Below are 22,111 nucleotides of genomic sequence, written 5' to 3'. Positions count from 1 at the left end.
GATTGTGGAGTTTAGGAAGGGGAAAACAGGAGAACATGAACTAGTCCTAATTGAGGTTTCAGCAGGGGAAAGGATAAAGAACTTCAAATTCCTTAGTGCTAACGTCTCTGAAGAGCTATCCTTGGCCTTCATTTTGATGCAATCATAAAGAAGACTCATCAGCAGCTATACTTCGTGAGGATTTTGAGGAGATTTGGTATGTTACCAAAGACTTGCAAATTTCTACTGGTGTACTGTGGAGAGCATTCTGACTGGTTGTATCACTGGTATGAAGCTGCTAATGCACAGGACAGGAAAAAAGTATAGAGGATTGTAAACTCTGTCAGGGCTATCGTGGGTATTAGCCTTCACTTCATTAAGGAGATATTTCAAAAACCGCCTCTATCATCAAGGACCCTCAGCTCCCAGCCCATGGCCTCTTCTCACTGCTACCATCAGGAAGCGAGCGGGTACAGGAGCCTGAAAACAAACACCCAACAATACAAAAACAGCTTCTTCACTGCCATCAGATTTCTGAATGGACAATAAACCTATCTCGCTTTTTTGTACTATTTATTTTTAAATAGTGTATTTAAGGAAATGTAATTTATAGCAATTTTTGCACCTGTAATGCCCAATAATGCTGGCGCAAAACAACAAATTTTGTGACACATATTCATAACAATAAACCTGATATCTGACATGTGAATCATGCTTATTTAATGTGAGTCCTTTGTGATTCTGATGTTTGGTTTCTCTTGTGGGACAGATCAATCAGGTCCATAGTTCACCTCCTTATTATAGACCAATCTGTAGATTTTCACCATGTACAAATGTATCTCTTAAAATAGAAATAAACCAGAGAATTCACAGCAAAAAATGTAAAAACAGAAATGTATGAAACATTCAGTAGGTCAGTAGCATCAATGCAAGCAAAACAGAATCAATGTTTTGGATCAGAGACCATTCATCAGAATTGGATAAAGGAGAAAACTAGTCAGATTTAAGTTTCCAAGAGGCTGGAGAGATGGATTGGAGAAAGGGAAAAGGTAAAGCCATAGTTTCCAAAATTACTGAGCTCTCTAATAAATAGAAGTTGCATGTTCTATTTAAACCTAAGATTTCTGGTTTATAGAGAATGTAAGATCATGTTATTTAAGTACTATGATTAACTCATTTAAGTAATTAAGTGAGGGCATTGGGGAGAGAGAACAAACAAGGACACATTTAAAAGTTGTGGAAATACAGGGCAGGGCGATTGCTGAGAAGTGAAAGGAAAATCGTGGAAATAAATCTTGACATAGTGAAATCCATCGAAAAACATTCTTCAAAAGAAACTTTTGGAAGTGTGAAATAAAAATAGAAAACACTCATATCAGGCATCATCTGTATATTTTTAAAAAATTGATATTTCAGATTGGAGATCCTTCATGAAAATAATGTTGTTTCCAGCATTTTCTGCTTTTATTTCACACATCTTTAAGAACATGTTGGTGCCTATCTAAGATTATGTCTGAATTCCATAGTTAAATTGTAATGTAACCTGCATTGACTGCACATTTGGAAATTATTGGTGGGAAATGGAATTGCTCTGGAGCGAGCAGACTTGTTGGGTGCAAATGGGTTCCTTGAATGTCTCCATGAAATGCGGCTTTCATTGAAATCCATTCAACCAAGTGGGATTCTTAAATATTAGGCAAAACAATATCAGGACTTGAGTCAACTACATCTTTCGGGAGAATCCATAAGTTAGCTGGGAGTATAAAGTCTTGTTAACTCAAAATAATAGGATTGCTGATGTTCTGTTTAAAATGTTGCTTCAGAGGAAATTCAGCGCTGACAAATAATTACCAGTTTTTCCTAATATTATGCTAGTTTTGTTGAGCTATTTGAGATTGGACTTAATGATGAATAATTGCTTTAGTGGCAGTACAATGAACATTTGATAAAAGTTCTTTCATGGAATTTATAGATTTTTTTCTTTGAAATTAATTTGTTTTGTGTTAATAGTGGGAACACTTAATAATTTTTTCTTTTGAAATTAATTTGTTTTGTATTAATGGTGGGAACACAAAATAATTTCTTCTCCATTTTGATCCCTTCCCCTTTTTCTACATCTTAAAATTAGCTTTTTTCTCTTGCTCTCAACCATTTCCAGTTTTGATGACGTGTTATTTACTGGAAAAAATACTCTTACTGCCACAACACTTCTTCCAGCCATTACCCAGCCTAATGAGTATTTCTAACATGCAGTTATTTGAAATGCCACATATTTTTACAAACTTCTCTTTTCCTTCTACTGTTTTGAGGATACAATTTTGCAAAGACTTTTTAACTTTCTAGAATGAATTAAAAATTGCTCCATGAAAGCTGATTGCTCACAACACTTGTACGTGCAAGGGAGTGCAAGTGGGAGTGGGATCTTTCTTACTAAATTGAAAATTATTCAGAGTAACTGGCTGTTTGCTTTTTTAAAATATGTTTATTTTAGCCATGTGGTCATCCAATCATTTATTTGTTGTTTTTAAGTAAAAATGATTGAAACTGTTAACTTCCCAAAAGCAATGTTACATTTTAAAGAAATATGCTGTTTGGGTATTTATTTTACCAATTTCAAACATTACATTGAAAGTCTGGCTTCCATATATCTATATTTTCATTACCTTTCATACCAGCAAAGAAACAATCTTTCCATCTGCAGGATCAAACTTGTACTATTTGTGAGTTTTAATTGATTTGTTTACTTGAAAACCTACAGCTCAGAAATAGGTCAATGTTTTTCATAACGTATTCATCATGCTAATAATCTCCTTCATCCAATCTTGTTCTTTTATTCTATTTACTCTTGTATCTGCGTCATTCTGCTTCTTACATCAAAGTTGAAAGACCATGTAACACTTTTATATTTTCACAGGATTTTACAAAATATGTTTCTCCAAAATGCTTATCCCTCCTTCGTAAGATTTGTCCTTCTCTTTATCTGTAAACTTGGTGCATGAGGCATAATTATCTATAATGCTATTTTTCATCTTTTGGGTGGCTCTGTGGAGGGGGAGGAACCTGCAGGTGCAGTGACGGTTAAATGTTTTAAAAGAATGTGACTGAAAATTAGATAAATTTGTTAAGGTCGTCAATGCAAGTGAATTTGTTCATGCAAGTGAATTTGTTCATGCAAGTGAATTTGTTCATGCAAGTGAATTTGTTCATGCAAGTGAATTTGTTCAATGTAACTACAGTATAGCATCTTAATAGAGGAGTATTAGGCATTCTCAGAGTAAATCTCAAGCAACTGGAAAATACACATACAGATTCTACCAACCCCCATAGGTGCCAGATATCAGGGGCTTTACTTTATATGAATTATGTAAAATCAAAACTTTGAAAAGCGAGTTGATTGATTGTGGCAACTTCAGAGTCTGTATTTCATGTTTTCTGATCTTGATTTTTATTTTCAAGAAAGATCACCATTTTGGCTCTTGCCACTGTTAATATCATAGAGTTATACAGCATACAGACAGGCTTGACATCTCGGCCGTTGACTCCAACCCAGGCCCTGGCCATCTACTTACCAGAGCTCCTGAAGCATGGGCCACTGACTTGAACTCTGGATCCAGCCACCTACCTACCCTGAGCTCCTGACGCCTTGGCCATTGACTCCAGCCCAGGCCCTAGCCGTCCGCTTACCAGAGCTCCTGACATCTCAGCCGGCAACCACCACCTGGGCCCTGACTGTCTGCTTATCAGAGTTCCTGATGCTTGGGCCACTGACTCGAATCTAGCACCCAGCTGCCTATCTACCAGAGCTCCTGATACGTGGGCTACTGACTCAAACCCAGCTGCCTAGCTGCCGGAGCTCCCAATGCCTCAGCTGCCGACTACCACCTAGGCTGCCCACTTAGCGGATCTCCCTGCTGCTCCCACACCAACTTTCACCTGGGCCCTAGCCTCCCTTTGTCCAAAGCTTCCAACACTGACTCTCATCACTTGGCTCCTGATAACATGGTAGACATCTACCATGGTTCTGACCTCGCTGCTAGATCCCACTGGCTCATCCTAACACCACCCTTCACCCTTTCCTTTCCCCCTACACCTCTCCCTACTCTACCTCCACCTTCCCTTCTGAGCTCCCCCTTCTTCCCAATCCCCAAAATATAGACCCTATCATCTCACCCCTTACTACCCCTGCTTCTCTCCTCTAACCTCCCCTACACCCCTCCTACCCCACCCCCCCAAACTCCCCCATCTTCCTCCCTTTGACCTCCCCATCCCTCCGACCTCCAACGCCCCACCTCTCCCCTTTTACCTCCCCTACCTTCCATCTCTACCCTTTGACTATGTAATCCTCCACCTTCCTCTAGCACCCTCCACACCGATTCCCACTTTGACCCCCACTTAGTCTTTATTATCACCTCTCCGAGACTGAATGCTCAGTCCTCAGTAGAGGCCTTACCTTCGTTCCTCTCTGCCTACACCTTAGTGAGTTCTGCACACACCATGATGTCCAACTGCCCCCGTCTCCAGGCCTACTTCCATGATTGTAACCCTCCACACCCCACCCAAGAGTCCTGCTTTAACCCTTCCTCCTCCTCAGACAGCTGCCAGCTCTGGATCTTTTTATTTCCAATTGCTGCCAAGCCATCCACCATTTCAACTTCACCACTCCCCTCTCTTATTCTAATCTGACCTCCTCTGAACATTCTGCCCTCCATTCTCTGCAACAATCCCAACCTCACCATCAAACCAGCAGGCAAGGATGGTGCTTTTGTGGTCTGGCACACTGCCCTCTCTTGAGGCCAGATGACAGCTCTCAGACACCTCTTCCTACTTACCCCTTCCACTGGACCTCAGCACAACATCTCAAACCATTGTTTCCCATCCCCGCACTGCCCAGTTTTATTTTTTACTCTATGCATAAACCCAACCATCTGGGTAGATCAATTGTTTCCGCGTGCTCTTGCCCCACTGAACTAGTTTCATCTTGTCTTAACTCTTATCTTTTCTCTGGTTCAGTCCCTAAACACCTATATCGGCAATAACTCGCATGCCTTCCATCTCTTCAATTACTTCAAATTTCCCTGAATTGGACTGCCTCATTTTTACTGTGGATCTCCAATCCCTTTATACCTTCAAACCTCTACTGCCACCCTCCTCTGCCTGGCAGAAATTGTGGCCACTTTAAACAATGTCCCTATGACTCATCTAACCCTTCAAATCAAAGGAGTAGCCATGGGTACCCACATGGGTCCCATCTGTGTCTGTATATGGGCTTTGTGGAACAAGCAAGGCACTGCAACTCTTCTTCCTCTATATTGATGACTACATTGGGGCTGCCTCGTGCCTGCAATGAGCTCGCCAATTTCATTCACTTCGCTGCCAACTTCCACCCTGATTTCAAACTCACCTGGTTTATCTCCAACAACATTCTCCCCTTTCTGCATCTTTCTCACTCCATCTTGGAAGAAAAACTTTCCACCAGCATACTTTATAAACCCACAAACTCTCACAACTCTCGACTGTACCTCCTCACATCCAGTTTCTTGCAAGGATTCTATTCCCTACTTGCAATTGCTCAGTCTCCACCACATCTGTTATCTGAGATGTCTGTCTTTCCCTCCACCACCATCAACTCAGCCCTCTGCCTTGGCCCCCTCTGCCCCTTGATGCAACAAACACTGGATTCCTCTTGTCCTTGCCTAACTCCCCACCAACACATTATCCTCCAAAATTTGCAGCATTTACAACAGGATCCCAGTACCAGACACATCTTCCCCTCTCCTCTCCTCACCACCTTCTAGAGGAACCGCTCCCTGTGTGACTTCTATGTGCATTCATCCTTCCCCTGTAGCCGCAGGAGGTGCCACACTTGCACCCACACCTTCTCCCTCACCACAGTTCGGGGCTCCAAGCAGACCTTTCAAGTGGAGCAATACTTCACCTGTGTATCCATAGGAGTGATATACTGCATTCAGTGCTCCCTCTGTGGCCTCTACATTGGAGAGATTGTGCAAACTGGGAGATTGCTTTGTTGAGCATCTTTGTTCTGACCGCATCAATGACAGGGACATTTCAGTGGCCAACCATTTCAGTTCTGTGTTCCACTCCCACATGTCTGTCCATGGCCTCATGTATTATTCCACCAAGACCACCCATAAATTGGAGAAACACCGCCTGATTTACTGTCTGGGCTCTCTCCAACTAGATGGCATTAACATTGACTTCTGTGGTTTCTGCTAGTATACTCTCCTTTCTCCCTGTCTTCCCTTCCCTGTCTTCCCTCAGTTTTCCACCCTCTTCCCTCTATTCACCTCACCATCCTTTCTCCCCCTGCTTGCTGCTCTCTCTCTCCCTTATCCACCTATTACCTCCTGCCTTTGGGACCATGCTTCAACAACCCCCGATTTTGTTGATGTTTGTGATTTGGTCAGCAAGTTTGCTGATGACACAAAGAGTGGTGGATATGAAGAAGTGGGGATGGTTGCCCAAAGATACAGAGGTCCATAGATCAATTTGAAAGCTGAGTAGGGCTGTGGCAGATATAATTTAATCCTGTTAAACAGGAAAGTCCGCAGATGCTGTGATTGCAGTGCAGCAAACAAGAAGTGCAATGGGACCTTGAGGCGCAAATTCATAGCTTCCTGAAAACAGTGATCAAAGTGGATAAGGAAAAGAAGAAGGTATTTTGCTTACTTGTCTTCATGTGCAAGGATATTGAGTTTGAGTTGGGACACACAAGACTTCAGATTCCATGGTTGAAGTAAAAACGCAATGATGGGGAAACTCAACAGGTCAGTGTCCTCTATATAGAAAAAGTTAAAGATACACAACTGACGTTTGGGCTTGAACCATTCATCAAGGAATGGAAAAATGGTAACAGACATCCAAACAAAAAGGTGGTGGGGGGGTTGTATGGTTATTTCATTGTGTCCACTGTGATTCCAGTGGCCATACTATTTTGTTATTTTCAATTGAGGGGATATTTGAGGGAAAAGTTAGGTTCAGCGATGCTGTTATCTACTTGTAGTGAGGTGGAAGCTCTTACAAGGAGGGGAAATACTAAGAAATTTACTTCTGCGATGTATCTTATATTATGAACTTGAACTCCTAAACATGGAGTTCATAAATCTAGACAGAGGTGGGAGCTGGATTTGAATATTACAATTGATGAGCAAAGATGGCAGATCTCTGTCAAGATTGGATGACAAATACTATTAATGTAAGATATAGATTAGTTCTTTATAATTTTTTTTATATCAACTATATTTGACACCACAAGTTTGAATAGAATGAAGTCAGATTTATCAGATCAATGTTTTAGATGTGGTGAGGAGATGGGAACTTGGTCACGTTCCAAGGTAAAGCCTTTTTGGGTGGAGTTAGGGAAATTTTTAGAACAAGTTAAAGGTGTTATATTTCCACAAAACCCAGATTTATTTCCATTGGGAAATATAGAAGGAACTAGACCCAAGTTGAAACTATCAATATACCAAATGAAATTTGTTAAAATAGTATTTGCGGTGGCAAAGAAATGTATTGCAATGACCTGGAAATCAGATTCACACTTAGGTTTTGGAAGATGGGATGCAGAAATTCAAAGTTGTACCCCCTTGGAGAAAATTACATACCATATTTATTTCTCCAATTGTATATTTTTGAAAATTTGGAGCCTGTAAATGCAAATTTTAGGTATAAATATGAAGTGGTGTTCTTCCAGCTTCTTGAGACCTGTGTTGATCTTCTTCCTTAAATTAATCATATAAATCTTGCTGGAATCCTATGTGTTGGAAAGTGATCCTCTGAGCAATCCAGAAAGCTATTTTTCTTTTTCCTTTATATTTTTACTCTTTATCTTTTATTTATATATATATATATAAATTTCTTTGGGGTGGAGGATTTAGGGAGGGAGGATATGGGAGGGAAGGGAAAGAGTAATGATTGAAATTCTCTTAAATTTAAATTCTTATTGTTTTATATAATTGTTTATTAATTAAATGTTTGGAAAATTTTTAAATAATTTTTTTTAAAAACCAAAATAATTTGTATATAAACGACAAGCAACAAGCGTCCAAGCACTGATCCCTGCAGAACACCATAAGTTGCAGACTTCTAGTCTGGATGTATCATGTGGAATGCAATCTTAAAAAAAAACACTTTCAACTCTTCCCCTGCTTTTGCTAAAAACATTTTTTCTTACGGATTTACCAAAATATTCTCTTCAACAAGAAACTAATAACCATAGTTCAAAGATTGATCACTGACTAGATTGAGTGGCATCATCTTGTGCTGTTATGATGTTTTGATTTTTCAATTCCATATCTGAAACAGTATAATATATGTTAACAATCAGTTAATTTGTCTCACACAGCAGCATTTTTAAAAGTTTATAAAATATTTTTATATATAGTGTAAATGAATTTATGACTATTATTTTCATGAGTTTCCTTCTATGTCGAAGGAAATATCGAAACAATAATTGAATAATGTTCAAGTTTGTATTATGTTTATACGCTATTCAGCTTTTGGATCTGCTGGAGCGATACTGTATGGCTACTGGGCTGGATTATCGGCGACTTGATGGGAAAACCAAGACAGAGGAGAGGGTCAAGGTAGTGAAGGACTTTAACAGCTTGCCAGAGATCAACATTTGCTTAGTCTCCACAATGTAAGATTTGTCATTTGCAATTGTGTTATGATCTATTAATGTTTAATATATATAAATGCTCAGTACTTTTGAAAATGTTGCTGTTGGTTGGCTGTCTATGCTTTTATTTGTTACTTCACAGGGCTGGCAGCCTAGGACTGAATTTTGTTGGAGCAAATGTTGTTGTGATGTTTGATCCAACATGGAATCCAGCAAATGATCTTCAAGCTATTGACAGGTACGTGAACATTGTATTTCTTAGTCTTTCGGCAGCCTGTATTTTCCTAAGCTACTGGCAAAAATGTAACTTTAATGCTAGGGGCATCTTCTTCTTTGCTTCTAAGTTTCCCCTCTTCGCAACCCCTCCTCACTCCAATTACTTCCCTCATTCAGCATTAGGAAAGAGAAAATTCTAATTGCAAGAACCAAATGGATTTTAAATTGCAGAGAAGGTAGGTTGGGGCTGAATATGGCAAAGGGAATATCCATGATAGAATGGCACTAGCTCAAATAGGTGTATGAGGACAGTTATATTGGTGATAATACCCTGACTGTATTGTTTATTGTTAATAGCATGTTTTTGGGACATACCCAGCCCATCAGACTGTTAGGAAAACTGAGCAAATGTCACAGAATGATAAACTACAGTAGAATAGCCAGTTCTATTACAAACTGAGAAAGCATGTCATCTAAAGTTAGCAAATTTGATATTGAAATGTAAATAGCCCCTAGGAGGTAAAAATGTATAGGCTGCTAATTGGTATTCTGCTGTTATATTCTTACAAATAAACACAAGATGTGAACCAGAAGGATGCTATGTCTCTTAAATGCTGGTTTAATTGCAATGCATTTACTGGATTTTGTCTATTTGGTTATATAAAGTCATAGAGTTAGACAACAAAGAAACAAAACATTTGACTCACCACATGGTAACGCACCAATTGAAGAATTTGACTAGCTGTTTCTTAAATGTTATGAGCATACTTGCCTCCAGAACCACCTCAATCTGAGCGTTCCAGATAACACCCAACCTCTCTAGGAATAAATTGTGTGATACCTCATGTATAATCCTTTTCTTTTCCCCCATTTAAGCTGTTTTTCAAGGCTGTTTCTATGCATTTCTAATACTGATCAATTGTATGCGTAAAGTCCGACTGACTCGAATTAAAAAAAAAAGATATAAACTCAATTTACAAAGATGATATGTTCTGGGGAAGCACTTTAGAACATAAAACAGTACAACACAGGAGCAGGACTTTGGTGCACGATTCTGCACTGAACATGTTGCCAAATTAAACACTTCATTGTCTAACATTTTATTGGAGAAGACAATTATATCACAGATAATTATATTTTCTGTGTTGAATTATTCTTTGTTCTACAAGAGTTTTTGTTTATTTTGGCATTGTGTTCAGTACAGACATTGTAGGCCAAAGGATCTGATCCTGTTCTGCACTGTTCTATGTAATTCATAACATAAGGATTAGTTGTGGCATTAACTATCAGAAAAGAGGCTCCAGGATCAAGTATGAAGGGTGTATATGTGTACTTAATTTGAGGTATTGCTGTGCTGCCATTGTTAACATTTAGCTGAATATTTCCTGCTTGATTACCAATGAATTTGTGCCTGATTTGACAAATACAGTTCACTCATCTTATTATAGAGCTTATCGCATTGGGCAATGCAGAGACGTTAAAGTGTTTAGACTCATCTCCTTGGGCACGGTAGAGGAAATCATGTACCTGCGCCAACTTTATAAACAGGTGAGCAAATAATAGTATTGCTCAATGTTACTTTTACAATACAATTCAAAACAATTCATTTTTGTTCCTACTTTTCTGAGCAATTAATAATTTAGATTATTTATTAGGTGGATAGATTTATCATCTTGATCCTATAAAGATATAATTGTACCAAAATGGGTCCTGATTACATGAATACTCTGTTGGATATAATCTGTTGGTGGCACAGTTGGCATAGCAGTTACACAACATCCTTAAAGCATCAGCAATCAGGACCAAATCAAGGTTCGAGTCCCACGCTGTCTGTGAGGAGTTTGTACTTTCTCCACATGACTGCATGGGTTTTATCCAGGGACTCCGGTTTTCTCCCAACATTCAAAATGTACCAGGGGTGTAGGTTAATGGGGTGTAAATTGTGTGGCACAGACTTGTGGGCTGAAATGGCCTGTGTTACCATGCTGTATATCTAAATTTTAAAAATTTAAATAAATTAGTAAAGGTTTGTCAATAATTTGGATCTTTTCACACATTTCACACAATCTCTGATTTTTTTTTCCCCCCCCCCCCCCTTTCAATAGGTCTGGTATTAAAAGGAAATATAATGTAGATCATTATCATAAACTGACAAAGAAAGTTTGTAAAAAGGTGTTAAAGTGCTAGATATCTTGTAGTGTTCTTAATGTCATTGCTTCTATTAACTTTTGAAAGGATAATAAAACATCCATCAGATGATGCATATACAGCACAGCTGATGTAAACACTGTGCTCTTTAGTAAAGAGGATGGCACTAATCGCTTTGAAGATTCCATGACCCACTGTGAATGCTTTGATCTCAGTAGCAGAGACTGGGGGCTTTTTGGATCCTCCAAGTTAAGTGATTTGGGTTGGATCCTGTGGAAATTATCAAAGGAGCTGAGGCCCCTTCATTGTTGTCCAATAATTTCTACAAAGAATAGATGGGCTTGAGTGAAAACGAATTTGGGCAGTGTGATGACCCTGTGCTGACTGCCATCCTTTACAATACCTGTAAAGAAGCTGAAAGCTACTAGTGCTCATTGACTGCATCCAGACTTGAGTCTGGGCATGCAGGAAGAAAGCAGGAAAGATTTTGGTAGAGTTGATATGAAAAAAAAAAGCAAAATATATTTGAATGTTGATGTCGTGTTGGAACTACAGTTTTTGTTACATTGCCAGATGTGTCTGTAAGGAACCAACACAAGCATGAAGTATAAATAATTAGATTCAAAACAGGCTGAGATTTTTCGATACGGAAATAATGAAGGTGTTTGTGTCTAGGAATTCAGTGGCATTTTTTTTACTGGCAATATGCAATTAAGAATCAATATGTTATATGTTATTTTCTATTGAAGTGCATTGACTCCTTCCAGCTCATTTTGCAACATTCCAAAGTTTGCTGCACACCACCCCCAAGCAAGAATTATCCTTGTACTCCATTATGATTTCCTTGCGAGTATGCATAGGACAATAATGTTCCCTTTGAGCTGTAATGGCGGGGATCTCCCATTAGCCAACTATTTAAAATATGTGTCTCACTCCCACACCAACATGTTAGTCCACGACCTCAAGCACTGCCAAACCGAGGGCACCTGCTAATTAGAAGAACAATATTAATATTCCTTCCTCCAAGGTGATGGCAGGAAATTGGATTTGCCCTGTTTCCGTCAACAAACCACCCCCCTACATATCCTTCATTATCTCTCTCTCTCTTCCCCCCCCCCTGCCCCCGCCATTTCAGATAGCCCAAAAATTGACTTGTAAAGGTAGAGAAACTGCCAAAATGCATAAGATATCGTATACCTTTCTGAATGTGTGGAGGTGGTCTCCGAGCTGCATATTCCAACCCCTCTCCAAAAGGGATAATCTCTGCAGCGTGGCGCTCTGCCAGTCAATCTGAACATATACCCGCGCTAAGCGGTTGTTTAGGGGTGGACTGATGATGCAGTCAGCCCACGAACCATCTCCAAAAAAAGTTAATATTCTGATAAAATGATCCCACTCACCCCTCTCCCTCCAAGTCAGGGGCGGCGGGGAGGCGGGAGCCGTCGGGATGGCTGGTGCGGGCTAGGACAGCCAAAACGGGCACTTCGGCTTTCAGGCCCACTCTCTGCGGGTCAAAATGTGGCAGAGCAATGACCATCTTCCCTACCCATGATACTCCACGCAGATGGAACTGTTCTTGGAACCATAGAGCGGTTTCAGCTGTGTGGGGGATTATGGGCAGGGAAGATGGCCATTGCTTGCTGAATATTTATGACAGGTGGCGCAGCGGCAGCAGTTGCCCCCAAACTCCGTCTGATCTGGAAGTGCTAAGAAGCACCTCTAGATATGAATAGGACGCTGACAAAAAAGTAATTTTCCATTTTACCATCTACTCCATAGCCGGTCTCAAGGTGGAGTCCCGACATGAAATGGCCTTCTGTCTCCTTTCTCTGTCCCTCCTTCCATCTCCCTCCCATCCTCTTGCCCACTCTCTGCCACCTCCTTGCTCTCGCCCTCCGGCCCGCCCAATGGTCACTCTTTTCCCTGCACACCCCTCCCCGATCTCCGCCCCCTCCCCCTCGATCTCCGCCCCCCTCCCCCTCGATCTCCGCCCCCCTCCCCCTCGATCTCCGCCCCCCTCCCCCTCGATCTCCGCCCCCCTCCCCCTCGATCTCCGCCCCCCCTCCCCCTCGATCTCCGCCCCCCTCCCCCTCGATCTCCGCCCCCCTCCCCCTCGATCTCCGCCCCCCTCCCCCTCGATCTCCGCCCCCCTCCCCCTCGATCTCCGCCCCCCTCCCCCTCGATCTCCGCCCCCCTCCCCCTCGATCTCCGCCCCCCTCCCCCTCGATCTCCGCCCCCCTCCCCCTCGATCTCCGCCCCCCTCCCCCTCGATCTCCGCCCCTCTCCCCTCGATCTCCGCCCCCCTCCCCCTCGATCTCCGCCCCCCTCCCCCTCGATCTCCGCCCCCCTCCCCCTCGATCTCCGCCCCCTCCCCCTCGATCTCCGCCCCCTCCCCCTCGATCTCCGCCCCCTCCCCCTCGATCTACGCCCCCCCTCCACCTCCTGGGCCGTTTCCCCCCCCCACCTCCTGGGCCGTTGCCCCCCCACCTCCTGGGCCGTTGCCCCCCCACCTCCTGGGCCGTTGCCCCCCCACCTCCTGGGCCGTTGCCCCCCAACCTCCTGGGCCGTTGCCCCCCCACCACCTGGGCCGTTGCCCCCCCACCTCCTGGGCCGTTGCCCCCCCACCTCCTGGGCCGTTGCCCCCCCACCTCCTGGGCCGTTGCCCCCCCACCTCCTGGGCCGTTGCCCCCCCACCTCCTGGGCCGTTGCCCCCCCACCTCCTGGGCCGTTGCCCCCCCACCTCCTGGGCCGTTGCCCCCCCACCTCCTGGGCCGTTGCCCCCCCACCTCCTGGGCCGTTGCCCCCCCACCTCCTGGGCCGTTGCCCCCCCAACTCCTGGGCCGTTGCCCCCCCCAACTCCTGGGCCGTTGCCCCCCCAACTCCTGGGCCGTTGCCCCCCCAACTCCTGGGCCGTTGCCCCCCCAACTCCTGGGCCGTTGCCCCCCCAACTCCTGGGCCGTTGCCCCCCCAACTCCTGGGCCGTTGCCCCCCCACCTCCTGGGCCGTTGCCACCCCCACCTGGGCCGTTGCCCCCCCCCACCTCCTGGGCCGTTGCCCCCCACCTCCTGGGCCGTTGCCCCCCCACCTCCTGGGCCGTTGCCCCCCCACCTCCTGGGCCGTTGCCCCCCCACCTTCTGGGCCGTTGCCCCCCCACCTTCTGGGCCGTTGCCCCCCCACCTCCTGGGCCGTTGCCCCCCCACCTCCTGGGCCGTTGCCCCCCCACCTCCTGGGCCGTTGCTCCCCCACCTCCTGGGCCGTTGCCCCCCCACCTCCTGGGCCGTTGCCCCCCCACCTCCTGGGCCGTTGCCCCCCCACCTCCTGGGCCGTTGCCCCCCCACCTCCTGGGCCGTTGCCCCCCCTCCTCCTGGGCCGTTGCCCCCCCACCTCCTGGGCCGTTGCCCCCCCACCTCCTGGGCCGTTGCCCCCCCACCTCCTGGGCCGTTGCCCCCCCACCTCCTGGGCCGTTGCCCCCCCACCTCCTGGGCCGTTGCCCCCCCACCTCCTGGGCCGTTGCCCCCCCACCTCCTGGGCCGTTGCCCCCCCACCTCCTGGGCCGTTGCCCCCCCACCTCCTGGGCCGTTGCCCCCCCACCTCCTGGGCCGTTGCCCCCCCACCTCCTGGGCCGTTGCCCCCCCACCAACTGGGCCGTTGCCCCCCCACCTCCTGGGCCGTTGCCCCCCCACCTCCTGGGCCGTTGCCCCCCCACCTCCTGGGCCGTTGCCCCCCCACCTCCTGGGCCGTTGCCCCCCCACCTCCTGGGCCGTTGCCCCCCCACCTCCTGGGCCGTTGCCCCCCCACCTCCTGGGCCGTTGCCCCCCCACCTCCTGGGCCGTTGCCCCCCCACCTCCTGGGCCGTTGCCCCCCCACCTCCTGGGCCGTTGCCCCCCCACCTCCTGGGCCGTTGCCCCCCCACCTCCTGGGCCGTTGCCCCCCCACCTCCTGGGCCGTTGCCCCCCCACCTCCTGGGCCGTTGCCCCCCCACCTCCTGGGCCGTTGCCCCCCCACCTCCTGGGCCGTTGCCCCCCCACCTCCTGGGCCGTTGCCCCCCCACCTCCTGGGCCGTTGCCCCCCCACCTCCTGGGCCGTTGCCCCCCCACCTCCTGGGCCGTTGCCCCCCCACCTCCTGGGCCGTTGCCCCCCCACCTCCTGGGCCGTTGCCCCCCCACCTCCTGGGCCGTTGCCCCCCCACCTCCTGGGCCGTTGCCCCCCCACCTCCTGGGCCGTTGCCCCCCCACCTCCTGGGCCGTTGCCCCCCCACCTCCTGGGCCGTTGCCCCCCCACCTCCTGGGCCGTTGCCCCCCCACCTCCTGGGCCGTTGCCCCCCTCCACCTCCTGGGCCGTTGCCTCCCCCCCACCTCCTGGGCCGTTGCCCCCCCCACCTCCTGGGCCGTTGCCCCCCCCACCTCCTGGGCCGTTGCCCCCCCCACCTCCTGGGCCGTTGCCCCCCCCACCTCCTGGGCCTTTGCCCCCCCCACCTCCTGGGCCGTTGCCCCCCCCACCTCCTGGGCCGTTGCCCCCCCCACCTCCTGGGCCGTTGCCCCCCCACCTCCTGGGCCGTTGCCCCCCCACCTCCTGGGCCGTTGCCCCCCCACCTCCTGGGCCGTTGCCCCCCCACCTCCTGGGCCGTTGCCCCCCCACCTCCTGGGCCGTTGCCCCCCCACCTCCTGGGCCGTTGCCCCCCCACCTCCTGGGCCGTTGCCCCCCCACCTCCTGGGGTGTTTCCCCCCCGTCTCCCACCTCCTGTGGTGAATCCCCCCTGTCCCCCACCGCTCTCCACCTATAATCTCCCACCCTCACCTTCCCCCTCCCCCATTCCCCCTTTTGTCCGGACATCTGTAATGGTCCCCCACACCTTGATGAAGGGCTCAAGCTTGAAACGTTTGCTACATAAAGGCACTGTTTGACTTCCTGAGTTTCTCCAGCATTTGTGTGTTTTTTTTACTTAACCACAATGTCAACAGAACCTTGTGTTTTACACCTAATCTGCTCCTATTATTAATGTTTTTATTTAATATGGCAAATAAACTTAAACAACACAGCCTATGTCCAGGACAAAAACAAAAATGTAGAGCGTTTTCTGAATTCAATCTGCGAACTTTGAATGTTGGTGTAGTATTGAAATGAAAGTTAAGTCCACACAAACAGTGGTTAGTGTTCTACTGCAACTTAGTTCATGTGAATGTAAAGGCATCTCAGTATTCAAAGCATTTAGCCAGAGCCATGTTTTACCACAATGATAACATCTACTTGAGTAAGTTTGGCAAATTAGCCTTCGAAATTAATGCTCTCTCAAATTAAAGCCTCGTGTCTGCTTTCTGAATATAACATTGGGTTGTGTTTGTAACGTATTTATTTTCTCAATTGCAATAGCAACTGCATTGTGCTGCTGTGGGAAGTGAAAATGCAAGGCGCTATTTTAATGCAGTGCAAGGATCAAAGGAGCATCATGGCGAAATATTTGGTGTTCAGAATCTTTTCAACCTACGAATAGGGGGATCCTGCTTGACTTGGGACATCATTCAGGTGAGAGTACAGCATCAAGTCTTGATACAATAACAGTGCCTGCAGACTTTTGTGTTTGTTAACTCTATCAAGCCCATTAGAAGCATATTTGGACAGAAATATCTCACTTTTGATGTTTTCTTCTACCAGTCATTATTGCACTCTCTCCATTTCTCTGCCTGTCTCAGCTTCATTAGCTCTCTCCATTCTATCTCTTGCCAGCATTACCCACCTTTCTCAAATGCACCCCCCAGCCCCAATTATTGTTGTTCTGATGTTATGATATGAATGTGAAGGAACTCCTTGCTGTGTACTTTTGGTATAGATGGAAGACATCATAAAGAAAAAGTGACACTGTAGCGTTCACGCTACGCAAACACGGAGAAGAACGACACGCACAGCAAAGCCTTGGAAAATGAGACTGGTTTATTGCTCTGGCCATCGTGCTTATGTGGGCCTCAGGCACTGACGTAAGGGTCCCACGTCATTGGATCACCAGCCTAAGATTAGCTGGCGTTCCCGCCAGATTTCCCCATTTTCCCACCATGTGGGAGGTCAGCTGAGACGCAGGCTGGTGTCACCCCTCATATCTGCCATTTCTCCATGCGTGGGCCACTACAACACTAAATATTCTTTTGTTTATGGATATGATCATAACTTTCCAAATCCTATTAAGTTCTACCTGTCTGAAATGTTTTCATATACTCATTTGATGGAGTAAAATTTTCCTTGGTGATTTAGAAGGGTGTCTCTTGAAACAAAATCTGGCTTCAAGTTACATGAACAGTTTTATTTGCGAGCTGTAAACAAGGTTGCTTGTGGCAGAAAAATTAAAATTAGGAATTCCTCAGAAGTAAAATTTAGAAGACCGTTCAAAAAGCAAAAAAAATGCAGATGCTGGAAATCTGATCCTATCTCCGGACATCTAAAATCTGGAAAGCTCCAAAATCTGGCAAGTGGGGACCGGGTGGCAGGGGGAGGCGGCCCGGTGACTGGTGGCCGGGGGACTGGAAGGGGGTGGGGGTGGATACTGCAGCACAATTCGGGTGGGCTTTCCGAAATCCGGAAAAATCAGAAATTCGGAACACACTGTCCCCCACGGGTTCCGGATAAAGGATCGTGTACCTGTATACAAACAAGAAATACTTAGCAAGTCAGACAGCATCCATAGGGTGAGGTAAAAAGTTAACATTTTAGGCCCAGAGCCTACTGAATATTTCTGGTAAATTTTATTTGAGGATGATTGTGGGCATGGATCAGGAATTCAAAGAGGAATGATGGGATGGTCTCTGGAAATAATTGCAAACAAGAACAATTTAACATTAAGGTATTTAAATGTATATAATAATGATGCTGTATTGGGCAGCAGAATTTTGGATGACCTCAAGTCCACAGAAGGGCAGACTGGGAGATTAGGAATTTGTTGGAACAGTCAACAGTAGAATGAGCATTTGCTCATGGATGACAGTTTAGCAGTGGTTCTCCTGAGGCAGGAGCAGCAATGGGTAATGTTGCGGAGATTAAAATAGGCTATATTAATGATGCAGCAAATTTGTAACCTAATGCTCATTCCAAGATTAGATACTAGGGTGTCATTGAGAGGAAGAAATAACATTAGAACCATAGAACAGTACAGAAAACAGGCCTTTCTAGTCTGTTCCAAAATATTATTCCGCTAGTCCCATTGACCTGCACCCAGTCCATAACCCTCCAGACCTTTCCCATCCATTTATTGATCCAATTTATTCTTAAAACTTATGAGTGAGCCCACATTTACCATGTTAGATGGCAGCTTGTTCCACACACCCACCATTCTCTGAGTGAAGAAGTTCCTCCTAATGTTCTCCTAAACCTTTCCCCATTCATCCTAAAGCCATGTCCTCTCATAATTGGAAAGAGCCTACTTGCATTTACTCTGTTTATACACCTCATAATTTTGTAAACATCTATCAAATTTCCCTTCATTCTTCCATGCTCAAAGGAATAAAATCCTAACCTGTTTAATCTTTCCCTGTAATTCAACTCCTGAAGACCCAGCAACATCCTAGTAAATACTAGTTCTCTCCTCTCTTTCAATCCATCCTGTAGTTGGGCGACCAGAACTGCACACAATATTCCAAATTTGGCCTCACCAATGTCTTAACCAACTTAACATCCCAACTCCTATACTCAATATGTTGATTTATGATGGGGAAGTTGCCAAAAGCTTTCTTTACAACCCTGACCACCTGTGATGTTACTTTCAGGAAATTATGTATCTATATTCCCAGATCCCTTTGTCCCTCTGCCCTCCTCAGTGCCCTACCATTTACTGTGTATCTTCTACCTTGGTTTGTCCTTCCAAAATGCAACACCTCACACTTCTCTGCATGAAATTTCATCTACCATTTTCTGACCCATCTTTCCAGTTGGTCCAGATCCCTCTGAAAGCTTTCCTCACTGTCCACAATGCCTCCAATGTTAGTGTCATCAGCAAATTTGATAATCTAATTTACCAGATTATTGATGCAGACATCTGATCCTTTAGACAAACCATGATCACAGGCCTCCAGTCTAAAAAGCAGTCATCCACTTCTCCCATTTAGCCCATTTCAAATCCAGTTTACAATTTCTCATTGCATACCTAGTGTCTGAATCTTCTAAACTAACCTCTCGCATGGACCTTGTCGAAGGCCTTACTAAAGTCCATGTAGACAACATTCAAAGCCTTTCCTTCATGTACTTTCTTGGTAGAAAAACTCTAAAATTCATTAAACGCTACCTATCACACACAATGCTGTGCTGAATATCCTTAATCAGCCCTTGGCTGTCCAAATACCTGTAAATCCGATCTCTCAGAACACCCTCCAATAATTTACCACCTACTGATATCAGGCTCACTCGCCTGTAATTTCCTGGTTTACTTTTGGAGCCTTTTTTAAACAATGGAACAACATGAGCTACCCTCTAATCCGCTGGCACCTCACACGAGGCTAAAGACATTTTAAATATCCCTGCAATTTCTACACTAGTCTCCCTCAAGGTCCAAGGGAATATCATGTCAGGTCCGGGGGATTTATTTACCTTTATTCACTGTAAGGCAGCAAGCATGTGCACCTCTTAAATATCAATATGTTCCATGACATTACTGCTTGTTTCCCTTCCTTCCTTATACACTATGCCAGTTTGCTGAGTAAATATTGATGCAAAAAAACTTTTTAAGATCTCCATACATTGATGACAACTCTGATCTTTTAGGGGACAAATTTTGTTTCTTGCTATTCTTTTACTCTTAATATACTTGTAGAAACCCTCTGGGTTTACTTTCCCATTATCTGCGAAAGCAACCCCGTGTCTACTTTTTGCCTTCCTGATTTCCTCCTTAAGCATTTTCTATATTCTTCTAGTACCTAATTTGTTCCTTGTTGCCTATACCTGCAATACACCTCCTCTTCTTCTTAACCAGATCGCCAATATCCCTTGAAAATCAAGGTTCCCTATGCCTGTTAACTTTGCCTTTAATCCTGGCAGGAAGATGCAAACTTTCCACTCTCAAATTTTCCCCTTTAAAGGCCTTCCACTTACTGAATACAGCCTTGCCAGAAAACAACTTATCCCAATCCATTGGCCTTTCTCCAATTTAGAATCTCAACTCAAGGACCAAACATATCCTTATCCATAATTAACTTGAAACTAATGACATTATAGTCACTGGATCCAAACTGTTCACCTAAACCTACTTCTGCCACCTGACCTGTCTGTTTCCCTAATAGGAGACCAATATTGCATCCTATCTCATTGGTACCTCTATATATTGATTTAGAAAACTTTCCTGAACATATTTGACAAAATCTAAGCCAACTAGCCCTTTTACAGTATTGGAGTCCCAGTCAATATGTGAAAAGTTAAAATCTACTATCACAACTTTCTGTTTCTTACATTGGCCTGCTATCTCTCTACAAATTTGCTCCTCCAATTCTCTGACTGTTGAGCAGCCTATAATACAACCCTATCAGTGTGGTCACACCTTTCCCGTTCCTCAGCTTCACCCATATGGCCTCTATGGACGAGCCCTCTGGGCTGTCCTATCTAAACACAACTGTGATATTTTCCCTGACTAGCAATGCGACTCTTCTCCCTTTCATCCTTCCCTCTCTATCACGTCAGGGTCAGCACCAGAACTAATATTAGTTTAGGGTAACCAGGGGTCCAGGGAGGAGGCACAGTCCGACAGTTGTAGATTTGCTCAACGGGGCATGGGGATGCTGGTAGTGGCCTACCTGCCAAATGAATGTAAACCTCCTTCATCCCTCTGATGTAGCAGCTGAAAGCACTGCTTTTATTGCATGGAGAGTCACTAGCGTGCATCAAGCTAGACAACTAGTGGCACTTGATGCACGCTAGTGACGTGGGCAGGAGTGGGTCTGATGGTGAGCGATGGCTGCAAGCATATGGGGGCACAGCACCTCGCAAGTGGTGGCCATGCCCGCAAATGTCCCCCATGACGCCGACCCTCAAACAACGGAACCCCGGAACATTGAGCTGCCAGTCCTGCCCCTCCTGCAACCAAGTCTCACTAATAGCAATAATGTCATAATTTCACATGCCCCAAGATTGTCTGTCTTTCTAACAATACTCCTTGCACTGAAATAAATACACTTGAAAACATTTATGTCACGTACAAACCTTAGATTTCTATCTATTTATTCAGTCCTCGCATGATCTTTATCCTCCTCCACCTCGCTCTCTGCTCTAACATTCTGGTTTCCATCCATTAATTTGCTTTTCCTTACAGGTATAGGTAAAGAAGAGACCAAAAAAAAGTAGATCCATTACGGGTTGTGGGGTTACCTAAAGTTGGAGAAGTCACTGTTCATGCTGCTAATTTTAAGGCTGTCCAAGAGGAATATGCTGCCCTGTTCCTGAAGTTCCTGGGTGAACTAGGCTATTAGATACAAAATTGGCTTAGTGAAAGGAGTCTGAGTGTGGTACTGGTTTCAAATTTGATGCCTGTGATCAGTGATATGCCATAGGGATAGATGCTGAGTCCACTGTCATTGATCACTTATATTTATGATTTGGAAACAATATAGTTTACGTGGCTGGTAAGTTTACAAATGGAACCAAATTTGGTGGCATATTGGATGGTGACGAAGATTACCTGAGATTACAGCAGGATCCAGATCAACTGAGTAAATGGTCCAAGAAATGGCAGATGGAATTTAAGTCAGATAAGTGTGAGGTTATGCATTCTAGTCCTGGTACATTGTTCCTTTAAAGTAGACAGGGTGGTGAAAATACATTTGGCATGCTCCTCTTCATCAGTGAGAGCAGTGAATACAAGAACTGGGATGCCATGTTCCAACAGTACAAGATGTTGGTAAGACTACATTTGGGATACTGTGTGCAGTTCTATTTGTCCAATTTTAGGAATGATGTCATTAAGCTGGAAAGGATGCAGTAAAGAATTGTGAGGATGTGGAGACTTGGAGGCTGGATATACTAAGACTTTTCTACCTGAAGTGTATGAACCAGTGGGGTAACATTTGTAGAGGTGTATAAATTCATGAGACATGTAAATAGTCATAGTCTTTATCCCAGGGTAGAGGAGTCTAAAATGAGAGGGCATAAATTTAAGGTGAATGCAGA

At 45.2% G+C, this 22,111-nt stretch overlaps 1 protein-coding gene across 10 annotated transcripts in view; it reads left to right on the top strand.

Moving 5' to 3' along the window:
• The window catches only part of ercc6l2 (excision repair cross-complementation group 6-like 2), a 178,816-nt gene that overhangs the window by 47,446 nt on the left and 109,259 nt on the right, over nt 1–22,111 (top strand). For all 10 annotated transcript variants that reach the window (XR_011354668.1, XR_011354664.1, XR_011354660.1 and 7 more), the window contains exons 12-15: nt 8,493–8,638; nt 8,760–8,855; nt 10,282–10,381; nt 16,352–16,504. Coding sequence is in view for 4 of the 10 variants with exons in the window: in XM_069929289.1 (XP_069785390.1) it covers nt 8,493–8,638; nt 8,760–8,855; nt 10,282–10,381; nt 16,352–16,504 (495 nt within the window). In the remaining 6 variants the exon portion in view is untranslated. The remainder of the gene's footprint in view (nt 1–8,492; nt 8,639–8,759; nt 8,856–10,281; nt 10,382–16,351; nt 16,505–22,111) is intronic.

Source organism: Narcine bancroftii, chromosome 1 (genome assembly GCF_036971445.1).
Source record: "Narcine bancroftii isolate sNarBan1 chromosome 1, sNarBan1.hap1, whole genome shotgun sequence".
NCBI classification, from domain to species: domain Eukaryota; kingdom Metazoa; phylum Chordata; class Chondrichthyes; order Torpediniformes; family Narcinidae; genus Narcine; species Narcine bancroftii.
The sequence above is the reverse complement of the archived record's forward strand: the minus strand, read 5'-3'. Positions and strand labels throughout refer to the sequence as shown.